General features: G+C 41.7%; 2 protein-coding genes across 3 annotated transcripts in view; one reads left to right on the top strand and one right to left on the bottom strand.

Moving 5' to 3' along the window:
* Positions 1-6,348, bottom strand: part of MOSPD2 (motile sperm domain containing 2) — an 89,790-nt gene extending 83,442 nt beyond the window's left edge. For both annotated transcript variants that reach the window (XM_070289804.1, XM_070289803.1), the window contains exons 1-2: positions 5,956-6,348; positions 5,727-5,796 (exon numbers count right to left, since the gene is read on the bottom strand). In XM_070289804.1, coding sequence (XP_070145905.1) covers positions 5,727-5,796; positions 5,956-5,982 — 97 coding nt within the window. In that variant the 5' untranslated portion in view covers positions 5,983-6,348. The remainder of the gene's footprint in view (positions 1-5,726; positions 5,797-5,955) is intronic.
* Positions 6,349-6,420: 72 nt separating this feature from the next.
* Positions 6,421-16,639, top strand: part of FANCB (FA complementation group B) — a 30,024-nt gene continuing 19,805 nt past the window's right edge. The window contains exon 1 of the mRNA XM_070289802.1: positions 6,421-6,471. The gene's annotated coding sequence lies outside the window, so the exon portion shown is untranslated. The remainder of the gene's footprint in view (positions 6,472-16,639) is intronic.

Here is a 16,639-nt window from a genome sequence, read left to right as displayed (position 1 = left end):
AATATTGTATTGGTTTTGCCATACATCAACATGAATCCGCCACAGGTATACACGTGTTCCCCATTCTGAACCCCCCTCCCTCCCCATACCACCCCTCTGGGTCATCTCAGTGCACCAGCCCCAAGCATTTTTGTTTCTATGGGTTATATTTACTGGTAGTTACTATATTAGGTATCATAACTGAGAAAAAATTTAAATATAACCACACACAAGTACTTTATTCTATCATCTGTCAGAGTAATATTATCACATGCCATGTAACCTCTGGGAAATCCCACTGTGTGCTTGTGAGAGAATGCCAGTGAAAAAGGAAAATGATGTCTTAGTGTTATTACGGAAATAGTTTGGGCTCTGAAGCTCTTTGAAATCATCTCAAGAAACTATAGTTCCTAGACCAATTTTGAGAACCACTGCTCTAGACAAAGTCTAGGCATCAGATATGCTTAAGAATGTTTATAGCAGCATTGTACATAGTAGTAAAATGTAGAAAGAACCCCAAATTCATCAGTTGGTATTTTCATTCTGTGAACTGTTGATACACCACGACTGTAAAAAGGAATCAACTACAGTAAGAATGACTCTTGAGCAACAGATGCAAATCATGGAGAAATATATGCAGCTTTGATTTCCAGTTCAAAAAAGAGGCAAACTTAATCAAGCAGTGGTGAGGAATACATCACAGGTGGCAAAGCTAATGAAAAGCAAGAGATTGAGTAACAGCAAATGCAGGATAGGCAACTACCATGTGAATGGCAGGGGTGGGGATACACAGAAAGTTCTGAGTAGCGAGTATATGGGTGTTTATTTTTTGTTTTACACATTTTGTATGTAAAATATATTTCAAAATTAAGAAATAAGAGACCAACACAAAACAAAAGCACTAGAAAAATTATTGAGTAGGAGACAATTATTTAACCTAACAGCAATGGAAGAAACCACAAAGGAATGGGTAATTTTGAAAGACGGCAATGACAACCCTGTATGCAAGACAGCAAAAAAGACACAGATGTGTATAACGGACTTTTGGACTCAGAGGGAGAGGGAGAGGGTGGGATGATTTGGGAGAATGGCATTCTAACATGTATACTATCATGTAAGAATCGAATCGCCAGTCTATGTCTGACGCAGGATACAGCATGCTTGGGGCTGGTGCATGGGGATGACCCAGAGAGATGTTATGGGGAGGGAGGTGGGAGGGGGGGGTTCATGTTTGGGAATGCATGTAAGAATTAAAGATTTTAAAAATAAAAAAAAAAATGAAAAAAAGTCAGAGTGACAAACAAGAAAAGGCCAAACCAATTTTAAAAGCCACACACTAATGAAAAAAAGAATTTTAAACTACAAATGGATATAAATAGATGAAGTTTATTATCACTAGTAATCAAATGCAAATTAAAACCAAGAAAAAAGCATTAAAAGACGATCCTAATCTGGGTAAGGCTGTAGTGATCCTAACACTTTCCTGTGTACTGGTGGGAATTAAGCTTGGTGCAATTTATACGGAGGAGAATTAAGCACACATGTCAAGTATCCTAAACTATTCACTCTTCAAACCAATAATTCTACTTCTAGACATGACTATTCAGGAAACAATCTGAACTACTGCACAAAATATTATATTAACAAACAAAAAAAAAAAGGGAAAGAATCTAAATATCCAAAAGAGGCTTTTTCAGATAAAAGAAAATTCTCTTTTATTTACAGAACTGAATATTAAGTAATGTTAAATGTTGGTTACTTCCTAATATGGGGAAATAAAATCATGGCAATAAAAAATAGAACACAGAAAACTACATACAGAATGATCTTTTAAGTGTTTTAATGTATAGAAAAAAGTTCGTTCACTGTTAGAAGGGCTATATCTCTGTATGATAAGTTTATGGGAGATCCCCTGGACTGTTTTTGGTATAACACAAATTTATTTAAATATATTCACATACTTGTAGAATCAGAACAAGCCTAAAATAATAAAACCCACAAGCCTCAGTTGCGTACAAATGTATTGCTTCAGTGGCCATGGATCTCCACGCTATACGCCCACTGTTTTTAGTCACGTGTGCTCCTTAAGGATCATCAAAGTGGACTTCCTCTGGCTTCTCAAACATGCCCCATACCTTCTCACTTAAGCATCTCAACCTGGACTATGTGATCCACCTGAATCACATTCGGTATCTGGCTGGCCGAGTTCTAGCATCTCCCAAAGTTCTTGAGAAATACCGTTTTTTCTGAGGTTTTTCCAACTGCGCTAACCCAGTCACCCAAATTAGATATTATTTTTCCTGGTCTTGGACTCCTACAGAAATGATTTTAGCATTCCTATTCTTCTGGACAGCATTTGCCTTTAATATTTCTGTCTCAACACCTTTACTAGATTGTAGTAGTTCAGGAAGGGGCTCTATCTCTAATATTGGCACACTACTTCCCAGAATTAAACAGGAACGGAATAAATTTTTGTCACAATAGTCGCCTCTTGCCCTGGCCACAAGAAAGAGGAAGAGATAATGGGAAAAGTTTCTCATCTGAGACTCAGCATGAAATTTCTCAGAGGAACAATGAGGGATAAAAAGGACAATTAGCAGTGCTACAACAATTACGACCTTCGAATTTGTTCTTTTTGCAGCTACATATCTATCCATAATTGGTAATAATTTCTGTGGAAACAAAAACATGCTTGGAATTTCCAAGAACCCACCCCCAAAAGAGCTGTTGGAGTTCAGCCACTGTGTAAACTGATAAACTGCAGAAAATATTTTCCTTTAGGAAAAACATGTTTGCTTAAGTCTGCCTAAAGCTACTTCTGAAACAAAATATTGTTAATGGTGAGAGAAAGGGGAGAATCAAAGAGGAAGGAGGAAAGTGGTTATTCTCAATATCTAGCTAACTTCTAAAAAGTAAACTTGAAAGGGAGAACACAGACAAATCATAAAACCCTTTGTGCCAGTTTCCCACTCTACCTTTACCCAATGCTCTATTTCACAAAACAACTGAAACTTTAAGGGGAGAAAGCCTCAAGAATTTTTCTTTTCCTTACCAATGCAAGTCTTTAATTAAATCAGTATTTGCCATGGCTGTGCAGATAACTCATTCACACATATTTGGTTTTCACACAAAACCCTCCTTATACTTAATGCCACACAGTGCTTTACTTTGAAATAACACTGGTCTTTATGAGACATTCTGTGAGGACTGCTCCCTGCCAGATTTTTGTGGGGGAGAGGAGACAGGACAGCCCTTCATACAGACTTGGACTCATCTTCATATGTATATGTATATGTATATTTATATTTAAGCATTGCTATATTCAGTCAATGACTATGTATTGAGAACTGTGCTAAGTATACAGAGGTGAGTCCGACCCTGCCCTCACGGCCCACAGGTTGCCCCAGACCCACATTTTACTGAAGGAAATGAACAATAATAAGTCAACAAATGAATGAGGGCGGTTACAGGTGATGATAACCATAAAGGAGACAAGACAGGGAGGCCATTTAATAACCAGAGTTATAGGTTATAAGAACTGTAATGGAGACAAGACAGGCAGGCCATTTAATAAACAGCAAAGGTCTCTCAGATACATTTAAACCAAGATGGAAAAGCAGAACCTAGCTATGCTTGGTGGTCTTCCAGGCAGAGAAATGGAAAGGTCCCGAGATGGAAACAGACTCAAGTCAGTTTGAAGGGCATAAAAGAAGCTGGTCACACTATTCTGTGGGTCATATTTGTAGGTTATGATGTTAATTTTGTGCATCAGTGTACCACGGAGTCATAGGTTTTCAACATAAGTATTCTTTAATGAACTGTTGCTTCAGTGATATGTATGAGTGTGTACTAGACTGCAATATATAATACGTTTCTTATTGTGGGCAGTGGTGAAATCTGCACTGAGCAAGAAAAGTAGTAACATGAGGATGGTGTTGCAGGCCACCAAAAATAACTGAGATTTTTTTTTTTTTCTAAACACAGTAGAATGGTACTAGAGGGTTTCAAGCTGGGGAGGGCCATGATCTAATTAGGTATGTTGGTGTTGCCAAAAGATTACTACAGTGAATTCAGAAGACCTGAGCACCAGTCCCATCTTAGCTACCAAGGAGTTTAAGCAAATCATTTACTCTCTCCAGAGTTCACTTTCTTCATTGTAAAAACGAGGAGGTTGGACGGAGATGACCTTTAAGATTTTATCTATTACTAAATTCTCCTGGCTATATCCTGCTTCCTCCCTTGGGCCTAAGTAAACAACTATTGGTGAGTACTAGCACATTAGGTCAAGTTCTGGGTTACTTCACAATATTATAAACTATACAGCTAAGACGGAGAAGGCAATGGCACCCCACTCCAGTATTCTTGCTCGGAAAATCCCATGGATGGAGGAGCCCGGTGGGCTGCAGTCCATGGGATCGCGAAGTCGGACACGACTGAGCAACTTCACTTTCACTTTTCACTCTCATGCATTGGAGAAGGAAATGGCAACCCACTCCAGTGTTCTTGCCTGGAGAATCCCAGGGACAGAAGAGCCTGGTAGGCTGCCATCTCTGGGGTCGCACAGAGTTGGACACGACTCAAGCAACTTAGCAGCAGCAGCAGCATACAGCTAAGAATGTTTCCACAGAAATCAATTTTAGAATTATCTCTTTACTGGAACCAGCTATCTCATTGGGCTAAAAGTGAATTAAATGCTTTTGCAACTCTCTAGTAGAAGATTTGGGGTGTGAAGAAAATTGACAGGGAGGGATGAGAAGATTTACTGACCAGGTTATTCAGAACAGATTTCTTTATTTGTTCTAGGTCATCAACTGACATACAAGCTAGTGCCATCTAAAGTTGCAGGGACCCCTCAGCACTGAAGTCAAGATGTAGAAGCTGAACTTCTTTCATGTAACCAAAAAGACTACTGAGAAAACTACTTACTGAGAGCCTACTATATGCTAACCCCATGCTACACAGTTTGCTATACATATTTTCATTTAATCCTCCTAGTCAAACTTCACAAATATGGAATCAGGGGCTCAGAAAAGACAAGCAAGCTATTAAGAGGAAGGGTCAGGATTGGTCTTTAGTCTGTACTTACAATAAATTATCCTGCAGGATTTTGAAAATTACTGTACAGGTATTAAATCATCAGTTAAATATTGGACAACTCCAGTTATCTGTGACATGTGGACAGAGAGGTTCACCCAATAAATCAATTTGGGACGCATGGGTACTTTGCTAGGTACAGTGTGAGATGAAAAGAACCTGCTCCAGCACAGGGGGGCCTACTTGGCGGGCACCTGCTGGGTGGTATAAAGTGGAATTAGGCAAACTAACCTAGGGATTCAGATACCCAATTAAGCACACGTGACTAATATTTTGGCAATTTCCAGGTTCATTTTTCTCGATTGTTGTTCCTGATACTGATAGGTCAGCAGAAGAACGGCGTCATCTGAGCTGAGGGCCTAACAAGTGTCCTGAAAGTTCCATAAACTCGAGATACTTGAAACACGAATTTCTAACTCACATTAACCCTTTAGGAAGCAAGAGGCACGTCACTTGGCCAACTGGAGCATTATCCTTGCCATATTAAGGAGAGAAAACTTAGAAAACGTGTAAGGCACGGTCCTCGTGAGGATCGAAATGGTCCCTGTCGGCTTCCACAGAGACCCAAGCAAACATCTCAGCAAAGTTGGGGCCGCTCATGGCACACCTGCCTCAACACCAAGATCACATACTGTGATCTGTACTGTACCCACCTGTCACATACTCAGCTTCAAACCTCCGTCGAACCTCAGAGATGAGCTTGGCTTTATTCTGGGCTTGATACTAGAAGAGAGACACGAAGGGACGCTTAGACGTTACAGGCACCATCCTACCTCCCCTCTGCCCAGCCCACCTGCACCTGGGCGTGTGGCCCCCTAGCCTCGGAGGCGGCTTCGGGGTCCGGGATAGAGGGGCCCGGCAGTGATCCGGTCAGCTCCTCACCTCGGCGATAGTAGCGGTCGTCGACATGATCAGAGTTGGCGTTGCTCCTTTCCACAGCTGCGGTCCGAATATCTCAGCACTGGGAAAGCTGGCCAGGAGGTAAAGAGGGAAGGGCGGGAGGTGGAGGCGGTCGCGTGACAACGGAAGGAAGGCGGAAGCGTCGCCACACCGCCCAATCTAGTGCGTCCGCTCGGGTCTGGAGGCGGGACCAGGCCCTCAACCTGGCTTTCCATTCGTTTCGCGTTCAGACCCCGCCCCCGACGTCCCCTGAACTGCGGACCCTCCCCCGCTAGCCCGCGAATCTCGGGCTCTTTCCTGGCAAAGGTCCGCCCGTGCGAGCTTCGGTTGCCATTCACTTTTACAACATTCCCCGGAGGCCCCGCCTCCTCAGGCTCCCATGGCAACCGAGTTCTGGCCGGATGGGCAGGCTCCGCCTCCTCTGCGCTGGACGCAGCCTCCGGCCTGGACCTCCCAAGATGCAGCGCGCAGGCGGGAGGTTTGGAGCGGCAGGACACTGTACGTATTTTTGGCGTTGCTGCTGCGGGGTGGTTGCTGTTGTGCTGAGCAAGGGTCTCACGCGTAGAGGTAGGGCTGGCGGCTTGTTCCCTGACCCGACTTTCGCCGAGAGGTAGCGGGGCTGGGCTTGGCTCCTAGTCCCGTTATTGCGGAAGACCGGTTAGGAAGTGGGCATCCCCAGGCCTGTGCACCTCTTTCTCTGGAATGACAACTAGATTGTTCCTAGTGCTTTCTCTATTTGGGAATTACTTCACTTGCAACTTTCTTCACTTCTGCAACATCTCTCTCACTTGGAGTATGAGATACTTAACAAAGGATTTAATTTTGAAATCTTTGAAAGAGTTATGTAAAGTTTAAAGATATAAAGCGTCTTCAGTGTGTTCGAATCCTTGCGACCCCATGGACTGCAGCACGCCAGGCCTCCCTGTCCATCACCAATTCCCAGAGTTTACTCAAACTCATGTCCATTGAGTCAGTGATGCCATCCAATCATCTCATCCTCTGTTGTCCCCTTCTCCCGCGTTCAATCTTTCCTAGCATCAGTCTTTTCCAGTGAGTCAGTTCTTCGCATCAGGAGGCCAAAGTATTGGAGTTTCAGCTTCAGCATCAGTCCTTCCAGTGAATATTCAGGACTGATTTCCTTAGGATTGACGAGTTGGATCTCCTTGTAATCCAAGGGACTCTTCTCCAACACCACAGCTCAAAAGTATCAATTCTTTGGCTCTCAGCTTTCTTTATAGTCCATCTCTCACATCCATACATAACTACTGGAAAAACCATAGCTTTGACTGGACCTTTGTTGGCAAAGTAATGTCTTTGCTTTTTAATATGCTGTCTAGGTTGGTCATAGCTTTTCTTCCAAGGAGCAATTGTCTTTTAATTTCATGGCTGCAGTCACCATCTGCAGTGATTTTGAAGCCCAAGAAAATAAAGTCTCTCACTGTTTCCATTGTTTCCCCATCTATTTGCCATGAAGTGATGGGACCAGATGCCGTGATCTTACTTTTCTGAATGTTGTTTTAAACCAACTTTTTCACTCTCCTCTTTCACTTTCATCAAGAGGCTCTTTAGTTCTTCACTTTTTGCCGTAAGGGTGGTATCATCTGTGTATCTGAGGTTATTGATATTTCTCCCGGCAGTCTTGATTCCAGCTTGTGCTTCATCCAGCCTGGTATTGTGTGTGATGTGTAAATTAAGATAGTTCTCACCTGGGGCAGTTTTGCCCCCCGGGGGACTTTTTGACCATGTCTGGAGACATTTTAGCTTGTTGCAAGAGAAAACTGCAAAGAAATTATAAGAACAGTCCCCATACTCCCACCAGCCATAGTCAAACAGGATGGACACTTGAGCATCTTTTTCCCCAAACTTATTTTATATATTTACTTTATGATGGGGGGAAATGAACATTGTGTTCATTTTATTTGTAATATTATATTTGAGTATATCCTTGAAACAGTATCTCAAGTATGGCTAAAGTCTCTGTCTGGCTCCACTCCCCTACTCTGATATCTTTCTTCTCCAGAATAGAGAGTCACCAGAATTTGTCATGAATCCTTACACCTTTGCTTTTTAATTTTGGACCAGGCTGCCTATGTTTGAGGGAGAAGGCAATGGCAACCCACTCCAGTGCTCTTGCCTGGAAAATCCCATGGACGGAGGAGCTTAGTAGGCTGCAGTCCATGGGGTCGCTGAGTCAGACAGGACTGAGCGACTTCACTTTCACTTTTCACTTGCATGCATTGGAGAAGGAAATGGCAACCCACTCCAGTGTTCTTGCCTAGAGAATCCCAGGGACGGCAGAGCCTGGTGGACTGCCGTCTATGGCGTCGCACAGAGTCGGACACGGCTCAAGCGACTTAGCAGCAGCAGCCTATGTTTGAATCCTGTCTCTGTCTCTTCCAATCTGCAGGCCTTTGTGAAGATCCTTAAATTCCATGTCTCAGTTTCCCCATCTGAGGATAATAGTACCTATAGTGTAAGGATGTTCTGAGGAATAAGTGCATTAGTCCAAAGTGCTTAGAACAATGCCTGGCACAGAAAAAGCAGCCAGGGAATGTAGCCATTGTAGGTAAGCAAAGTATATTATGCTGTTTTATCTGTTTTGATTTTGATGCATAATATACTAGAGTATACATATTTCTGCAACTTAATTTTTTTTCATTTGATTTTTGAAATCAAGCCACAATGTTGCTGTTCAGTCTAAGTCATGTCTGACTCTTTGCAACCCCTTGGACTGCAGCACACCAGGCTTCCCTGTCCTGAGTTTGCTATCTCCCTGAGTTTGCTCAAATTTATGCCTATTGAGTAGATGGTGTTATCTAACCATCTCATCCTCTGCCTCCCCCTTCAACTTTTGCCTTCAGTCTTTTCCAGATCAGGATCTTTTCCAATGAGTCATCTCTTTGCATCAGGTGGCCAAAGTATTGTAGCTTTAGCATCAGTCTTTCCAATGAATGTTCAGGATTGATTTCCTTTAGGATTGATTGGTTTGATCTCCTTGCAGTCCAAGGGACTCTCAAGAGTCTGCTCCAACACCACAATTCAAAAGCATCAATTTTTTGGCACTGAGCCTTCTTTATGGTCCAACTCTCATATCCATGCACGACTACTGAAAAAACCATAGCTTTGACAAGATGGACCTTTGTCGGCAAAGTAACGTCCCTGCCTCTTAATATGCTGTCTAGGTTTGTCATAGATTTTCTTCCAAGGAGCAAGCGTGTTTTAATTTCATGGCAGCAGTCACCATCCACAGTGATTTTGGAGCTCGAGAAAATAAAATCCATCACTGCTTTCATTTTTTTTCCTCATCTATTTGCCGTGAAGTGATGGGACCAGATGCCATGATCTTAGTTTTTTGAATATTGAGTTTTAAGCCAGCTTTTTTGCTCTCCTCTTTCACCTTCATCAAGAGGCTCAATGATACACATTTAATTCATTCCTCTTAGCTATAATATGATATTCCATCCATATCTATTCGTTCCCCTATTGGTGGTCATTGAAGTTTTTGCTTTTAAAAAAAAATAGCACAGTGAACATTCCAGAAAAAAGTCTTCATTATTATGTAGGATTATTTCTCTTGGTTAATATCTAGAAATGAAATTTCTAAGTGTATGCATTTCTGTTCACTGCCAGGTTGTCTTCCAAAGTCTCCCTTTAATTAAGTACTTGTAATTATTTCCTAATTTATGACTTCACCTCCAGTGTCGCTTCACTCCCCCATCTTCAACACTGTCACCAGGATCTTTATTACTCAGAAGTACAATCCTGTGGTTTCTATTTTTGAAATCTTTCAGTGGTTTAACATTCCTTAGAGAAAGTTAGAAGTCCTTAGTATGGCATCAAGAACCTTTAATCTTTCCTGATTCTCTCAGTGGATCACATTCATTCAAATTTCAGATACACTAAGTGTTGCTGGGAAAGAGAAAGAGGAGATTTGACTTGGGCAGGCCTCAACAAATGACTTCTAGTTATATAATAGGTAGAAGAAGTTTTAACAGTGAGCCTATTCTGTAGCCAAGTTAATTTACTAGGTAAACAATGTCCTGTATGTTGGAAAAATGATTATCTCTGTGATTTATGCTCATAAGATTATGTTTAATATTATGAGGTGAAGTTTACATTTGAGTGTTATAATTCTACCTTTTTCCCAAAGGTAGAATTCCAAAGACACTTTGCATTGGTCACAGTCTATCGATTGGTTTCTTAGAGAAGTTTATAGCTTTCATATGTATATAATATAGTGCTCTTTTAGGATCTTCCTGTACCAGACCTGGTTCTGAAATTTATAATGCCAAATGTATTTTTTAGCATTTAATAGAAACATTGTTTATTTGTTGGGAGACTGGAAGAGAAGGATGGATAAAGGTGATAATTTGTTGCCTATGTTTAGGTTAGCATGTATCATTTTTCTAATATACTCACACATCTGTTTTCATTTTATGTGTAAAATATACAATCAACTTTGATGTGTGGTGATACAGGACAGGAAAAGCTCAAATTAATTGCCTAGTATTTTATAAATAATCTGCATCCAAATCTTCCTTCCTGCTGCTTTCTTTCCCCTAGCCTCCTCCAGAGCTGTGACTGGAGGTAAAACTTAACTGGTTTGAGTTACCTGTTTTTTTCTGCAACCACTGTTGGAAGAGTACTAAGTAAAAAGTCAAATGACTAATACGCTAGAATACTAAGCCTGGTATCCTGATTTGATTAATCAAGACTTATTTATATTGGTTTAAGAGCCTCTACATTGAACCTTAGTTTCACTTGTTTCCAGATTATTTCTATCTTAAAACTGAATATTACCACTTATTCCATAGCTTTAAAGTTTTGTCTTGTGAACATATGCTCAGAACTTTTACCTTTAATGTAGATATTGCATTAGTATAAAATAAAACAGATATTCACAGATATGTGAATTCAGTAAGCATTGAGATTATTTTAGAAAGTTTGAAGGAAAAAAGTTATCCTTATAAATTAGTAGTTTAGCTTCTGATTTTTAGCTCTGAAGATGATCCATGTAAAATAACTTATCTTGAAAAAGTGCATGTTTTTGCAGTAGTACTTAAAAATAAAAAATAGCCTTTCATATAACAGCTGTGTTTTTAAATCTGTTTGAATCTAAATCCATGAGAATAAGTTTTCTTTTTGCCTAGAGCTCATGCTCAAAGCTTGTAGCAGTGGTTTGCAACTTTTTATCTCTATTATCACTCAGCATCTATCTTTCCAGGCCATAGTTCAGGGATACAAATCATAGATTTGGGGGCTGGTTGGGGTGGGTGGGGGAGTACAGCAGTAGGTGCATGCAAAACTTTTGAATTAGGGGCCAGTTACCAGATAAGTTTGTGTTTTAGAACAATAACTGAGGTAGCATAAATGAATGGACATATTGGAGGAGAGAGAGACTAGAGTAAGGAAGGCTGATAAAGGGCGTTTGCTGCTGCTGCTGCTGCTGCTAAGTCGCTTCAGTCGTGTTCGACTCTGTGCGACGCCATAGACGGCAGCCCACCAGGCTCCCCAGTCCCTGGGATTCTCCAGGCAAGAACACTGGAGTGGGTTGCCATTTCCTTCTCCAATGCATGCAAGTGAAAAGTGAAAGTGAAGTCGCTCAGTCGTGTCTGACTCTTCCCGATCCCCTGGAGTGCAGCCTACCAGGCTCCTCCATCCATGGGATTTTCCAGGCAAGAGTACTGGAGTGGGGTGCCATTGCCTTCTCCGGATAAAGGGTGTTTACTGCAGCCTAAATGAGGGATGAAAGCCTCACAGACACAACTGGGACAGAAAATTGTAAGAAAGAAGTTTCTAAGTTAAGAAACTTAGTTATAGCATTAAAAGAATACAATGTCAGGTGCCCGATTTTCCTAACTCTTCACTTTATGAAGGGGCAACAATACATACTCTAAAGTTTATTGAAGGGGATGATTCTACTGACCTTTTAGCACTGAGATCCTCCTTACTCCTGCCACACTTTTGGGTAAACCAGAGCATTGTGTTGATGACCCATTAGTTGTGACATTTAATATTAAAATTACAAAATCCTTTTCTCAGTGCAAGTTATTTTTGTTTATTTTCAGTATTAGAAAGTCAAGACCTTTTGAAGTGAGTAGGTAGTAAAAGATGATGAGTTCTTAGATCTTTACCTCTGAATATATAATGTTAAAAAAATATCATTTAGTGCCAAAAAAGCAAACTCTGTTAGAAGTCTCCTAAGAGGTCTGAGATGTCTGTGGGAAATTTGAAATAAAGAAGTTATTAGTCATACATTTTCATGTAATGTAACCAATTTCAAGTAAAACATAGTTTCACAAGTAAAAGCTACACCTTTGATTTCACTACCTATCTGCTTTACTGATAAAGCTTAAGCTGCTCTGGGATACCTGTTTTCCCAGATCTTTGCTTGAGTTGCCTAACAAGCCAGGAAGTCATTTGGCTTTTGCTAGTTTGTATTATCCATTATCTCCAGTTGCTTCAGTAATTCTTCTAGAAATTCTCAAAAACAATATAATAAATTAGATTTGAAAAGAAATGTTGTGTAACAGATTACTCCCAAATTTAGTGTAAAACAACAAACATTCATTATCTTAAAATTTCTGAGGACCAGGTTTTTGGGAACGGCTTAGGGGTGGTTCTGGCTCAGGAAGGCTTGACTGGAGTTGGGAGATGTGATCCTAGGAAGGCTCACTCACATGGCTCTTGGCAAAAGGCCCCAGTCCCTTGCTAACTGTTGGCAGGAAGCCACAGTTCTTTGCTCCGTGTGCCTCTCCACAGGGCTGCCCAAGTGTCTTAATGATATGGCAGGTGATTTTCCCCAGTGCAAATGATCCAAGGAAGAGGTCACTGAGGAAGCCACCATGCTCTGTGACCCAGTTTGCTTCTATATTCTGTGCCTGGAAATGAGTCATGATGACCAGGCCTCACTCAAGGAGAGGAGATTTAAGTGCCACTTCTTAATAACAGGAGTTTCAAAGAAATTTGTGAGGGTCTATTAAAACCACAAGTGATGTATTCGGAAGTTCGACAATAAGGTGCAGCATCTCCATTTTAAATGATCTGATATGCTTTTAAGTAGAGTTGCCTGTAAATCAAGTCATTTTAATAAAATGCAGGCTACATTAAGTTAAATGAAATGATTATGGTTCAGTGATACTTTTTTCTAATTGGGTTGTTGGTAGATTTTTATAATCAAAGAACAAAACTTAAGCCTTTGGAGTTTGCTTCTCATTCAAAAGAGGAAAACTATATTACTTACTTGTACATGACCTCGTTTTCGTTTATTTCTAAAGTACTTGATTTTCCTGGTGTAAATAATCCACAAATAAGAGAAAAGAGAGAGTATGAGTTAGAGTTATTTAAAGTGACAAGAGACCTTTCAGCATTCACAAACCATTAACTATACAGTTGCTCTGATGTTTCTAAGATTAGGTACTGTATGAGCCAGAGCTAGCCATGATGGTGAGAATGATGGTAGTTAACCTTTTCTAGCACTTTCTATGGACCAGGTTCTATTTCAAGTGAGTTCTATTCATTAATTCTGGTACCTTGTAGGTTTGGCGCTGTTACTGCACACTCTTACATAGATGTGGATGTGAGCTGGCTTAAAGGGACTAAATAACTTGCTCTAAATCGCACATCTAAGGAAAGGCAGGCCCACCATTCAGAGGGTGCTCTGATGGTTCTTAGCATATGCTGAGCATTTGGTAACTATTACAGGAGTGACTCCTGGGGCCAAGCTATGGTGGAGGTAATGGAAGATAATGGCCACCTCCTTCCAAAGGTCCCATGCATGCACTGCTGCACTCCGTGCCCCCGACCCTGCAGCAGGCCACCGCTGACCCACGCCTCTGCTGGAGACTCCTGGACACTCACGGGCAAGTCTGGGTCAGTCTCTTGTGGGGTCACTGCTGCACACAAGGTTCTGTGTGTGCTCTCCAAGAGTCTATTTCCCAGTCCTGTGTAAGTTCTGGCAGCTCTATGGTGGGGTTAATGGCGACCTCCTCCAAGAGGGCTTATGCCATACCCAGGCCTCCTGCACCCAGAGCCCCTGCCCATGCAGTAGTCCACTGCTGACCCATACCTCTGCAGGATTCACTCAAACACAGTTCTGGCTGTCTCTGTGGGGTCTCTGGGTCCTGGTGCACACAAAGTTTGTTTGAGCCCTCTGAGCGTTTCTGGTGGGTATGGGGTTTGAGTCTAAACGTGATTTTGCCCCCCCTACCATCTTGCTGGGGCTTCTCCTTTGTTCTTGGGCCTGGGGTATCTCCTTACAGTTTCTCAAGCACTGCACAGCTGCTGCTTCATCTGGTCCCATCACTTCATGGCAAATAGATGGCCAAACAGTGGAAACAGTGGCAGACTTTATTTTGGGGGGCTCCAAAATCACTGCAGATGATGAATGCAGCCATGAAATTAAAAGACGCTTGCTCCTTGGAAGAAAAGCTATGACCAACCTAGACAGCATATTAAATAGCAGAGACATTACTTTGCCAACAAAAGTCCGCTAGTCAAAGATATGGTTTTTCCAGTAGTCATGTATGGATGTGAGAGTTGGGCTATAAAGAAAGCTGAGTGCTGAAGAATTGATGCTTTTGAACTGTGGTGTTGGAGAAGACTCTTGAGAGTCCCTTGGACTGCAAGGAGATCCAACCAGTCCATCGTAAAGGAAATCAGTCCTGAATATTCATTGGAAGGACTGATGCTGAAGCTGAAACTCTAATACTTTGGCCACCTGATGTGAAGAGCTGACTCATTTGAAAAGACCCTGATGCTGGGAAAGATTGAGGGCAGGAGGAGAAGGGGACAACAGAGGATGAGGTGGTTGGATAGCATCACTGACTCAATGGACCTGAGTTCGGGTGGACTCCGGGAGTTGGTGATGGACAGGGAGACCTGGTGTGCTGCGGTCCATGGGGTCGCAAAGAGTTGGACACGACTGAGCGACTCAACTGAACTGACTAGAGTGACTCAGCATACATAGCCAGTGAGTGAAGAGACTTCACCATCTTTTTCTTATGTGTTTTCTCACATGAGTTCAATGGAGGGGGTGTTCCTTTGTTCTTTATTCTGCCTTACTAATTATCTCAAGTTGCCTTTCTTATACCCAGTCTTCAGAGCAAGGGAATACGTGCCAGGACAATGTAGTGGTTAGAAGTATAGGGTCAGGAGCCAGAGGGCCCCTCTTCTAAATCTAGTGCCATTGCTGATTAACTTTGTAACCTTGGGAAATTTTCTGACCTTCATTAAAATACAGTTTTCTCATTTAAGAGGCAGGGCACCTAAAGCCAGTGCTCTGGGACAACCCAGAGGAATAGGGTGGGGAGGGAAGTGGGAGGGGGGTTCAGGATTGGGGGCACACATGTATCAGTTCAGTTCAGTTCAGTCACTCAGTTGTGTCCGACTCTGTGACCCCATGAATCGCAGCACACCAGGCCTCCCTATCTATCACCAACTACTGGAGTTCACTCAGACTCATGTCCATCGAGTCAGTGATGCCATCCAGCCATCTCATCCTCTGTTGTCCCTTTCTCCTCCTGCCCCCAATCCCTCCCAGCATCAGAGTCTTTTCCAATGAGTCAGCTCTTTGCATGAGGTGGCCAAAGTACTGGAGTTTCAGCTTTAGCATCAGTAGATGATGGTAAACTTAATAATAGGAATAAATGTTGGACTTTGCTAATACCCAAGTAAAAGATGATGTGGAGTTTCAGCTTTAGCATCATTCCTTCCAGAGAAATCCCAGGGCTGATCTCTGTGGCCAATTCATGTTGATGTATGGCAGGAATCATCACAATATTAAGATTATCATCCAATTAAAATGAATAAATTAAAAGATGGGATATTAAGAATACTTACCTTAAAAGAATATTTGTGAGTATTAAATTATGCATGTATTGTACCTGGCATACAATAAGCATGAACAATTTCTGGCTATTTTTTAATTCTTGTGTTCATTACAATATCTAATCCTCTGTTTTTTTCTACTTTGAATAAGAATAGTGACTTCCTTAGGATGTAAAACTGCATTGCTTTTGCAAAATAAGATTTAAATTTTATTCCTATTACTCCTATGAAGATTTTTTTTTAAAGTCATGTTACAGCATTTCCTGGTTTCCACCACTCCCCCCGCTCCCATCCCCCACCTTTCCGGGCTTTCATTTTGGCTATCAAGTCTGTAGAAGCTCCTTTCTCAGGGAGGCAGAAACCCAAGTGCCTGGGCTATGGGAGCAATCTAATATGAATCCTTGACTGACTGAGATGTCATTATAGAGGGGCTAAGACGTAGAAGGAGAAACCAGGTTAGGACTGTATGTTTGAGAGACAGAGGTAGAACCCTTAAGAAATTCTCTGAGCCAGAAAGTTTGCAGTTCTTTATAATGGAGCACTTGTACCTTTTAATAGATGCTGTTAACAAATTCACTGATCTTCTGTGATGTGCTTATTTGCCTTCTTTGCAAACTGTATTTTTTAAGGGCTCTACAGAAATGACATTTGGGATACAGGTTTTTTTAAACTTTTTATTTTATATTGGAGTATGCAAGAATGAATATGAATTCCAGGACACACTGGGCTTCCCCAGTGGCTCAGCGGGTAAAGCATTCCCCTGTAATGCAAGAGACACGGGTTTGATCTCTGGGCCGGGAAGGTCCCCTGGAGGAGGGCATGGCAACCCACTCCAGTA

The sequence above is a fragment of the Ovis canadensis genome, chromosome X, assembly GCF_042477335.2.
Source record: "Ovis canadensis isolate MfBH-ARS-UI-01 breed Bighorn chromosome X, ARS-UI_OviCan_v2, whole genome shotgun sequence".
NCBI lineage: Eukaryota > Metazoa > Chordata > Mammalia > Artiodactyla > Bovidae > Ovis > Ovis canadensis.
This window is presented reverse-complemented; position numbering and strand designations above follow the sequence as displayed.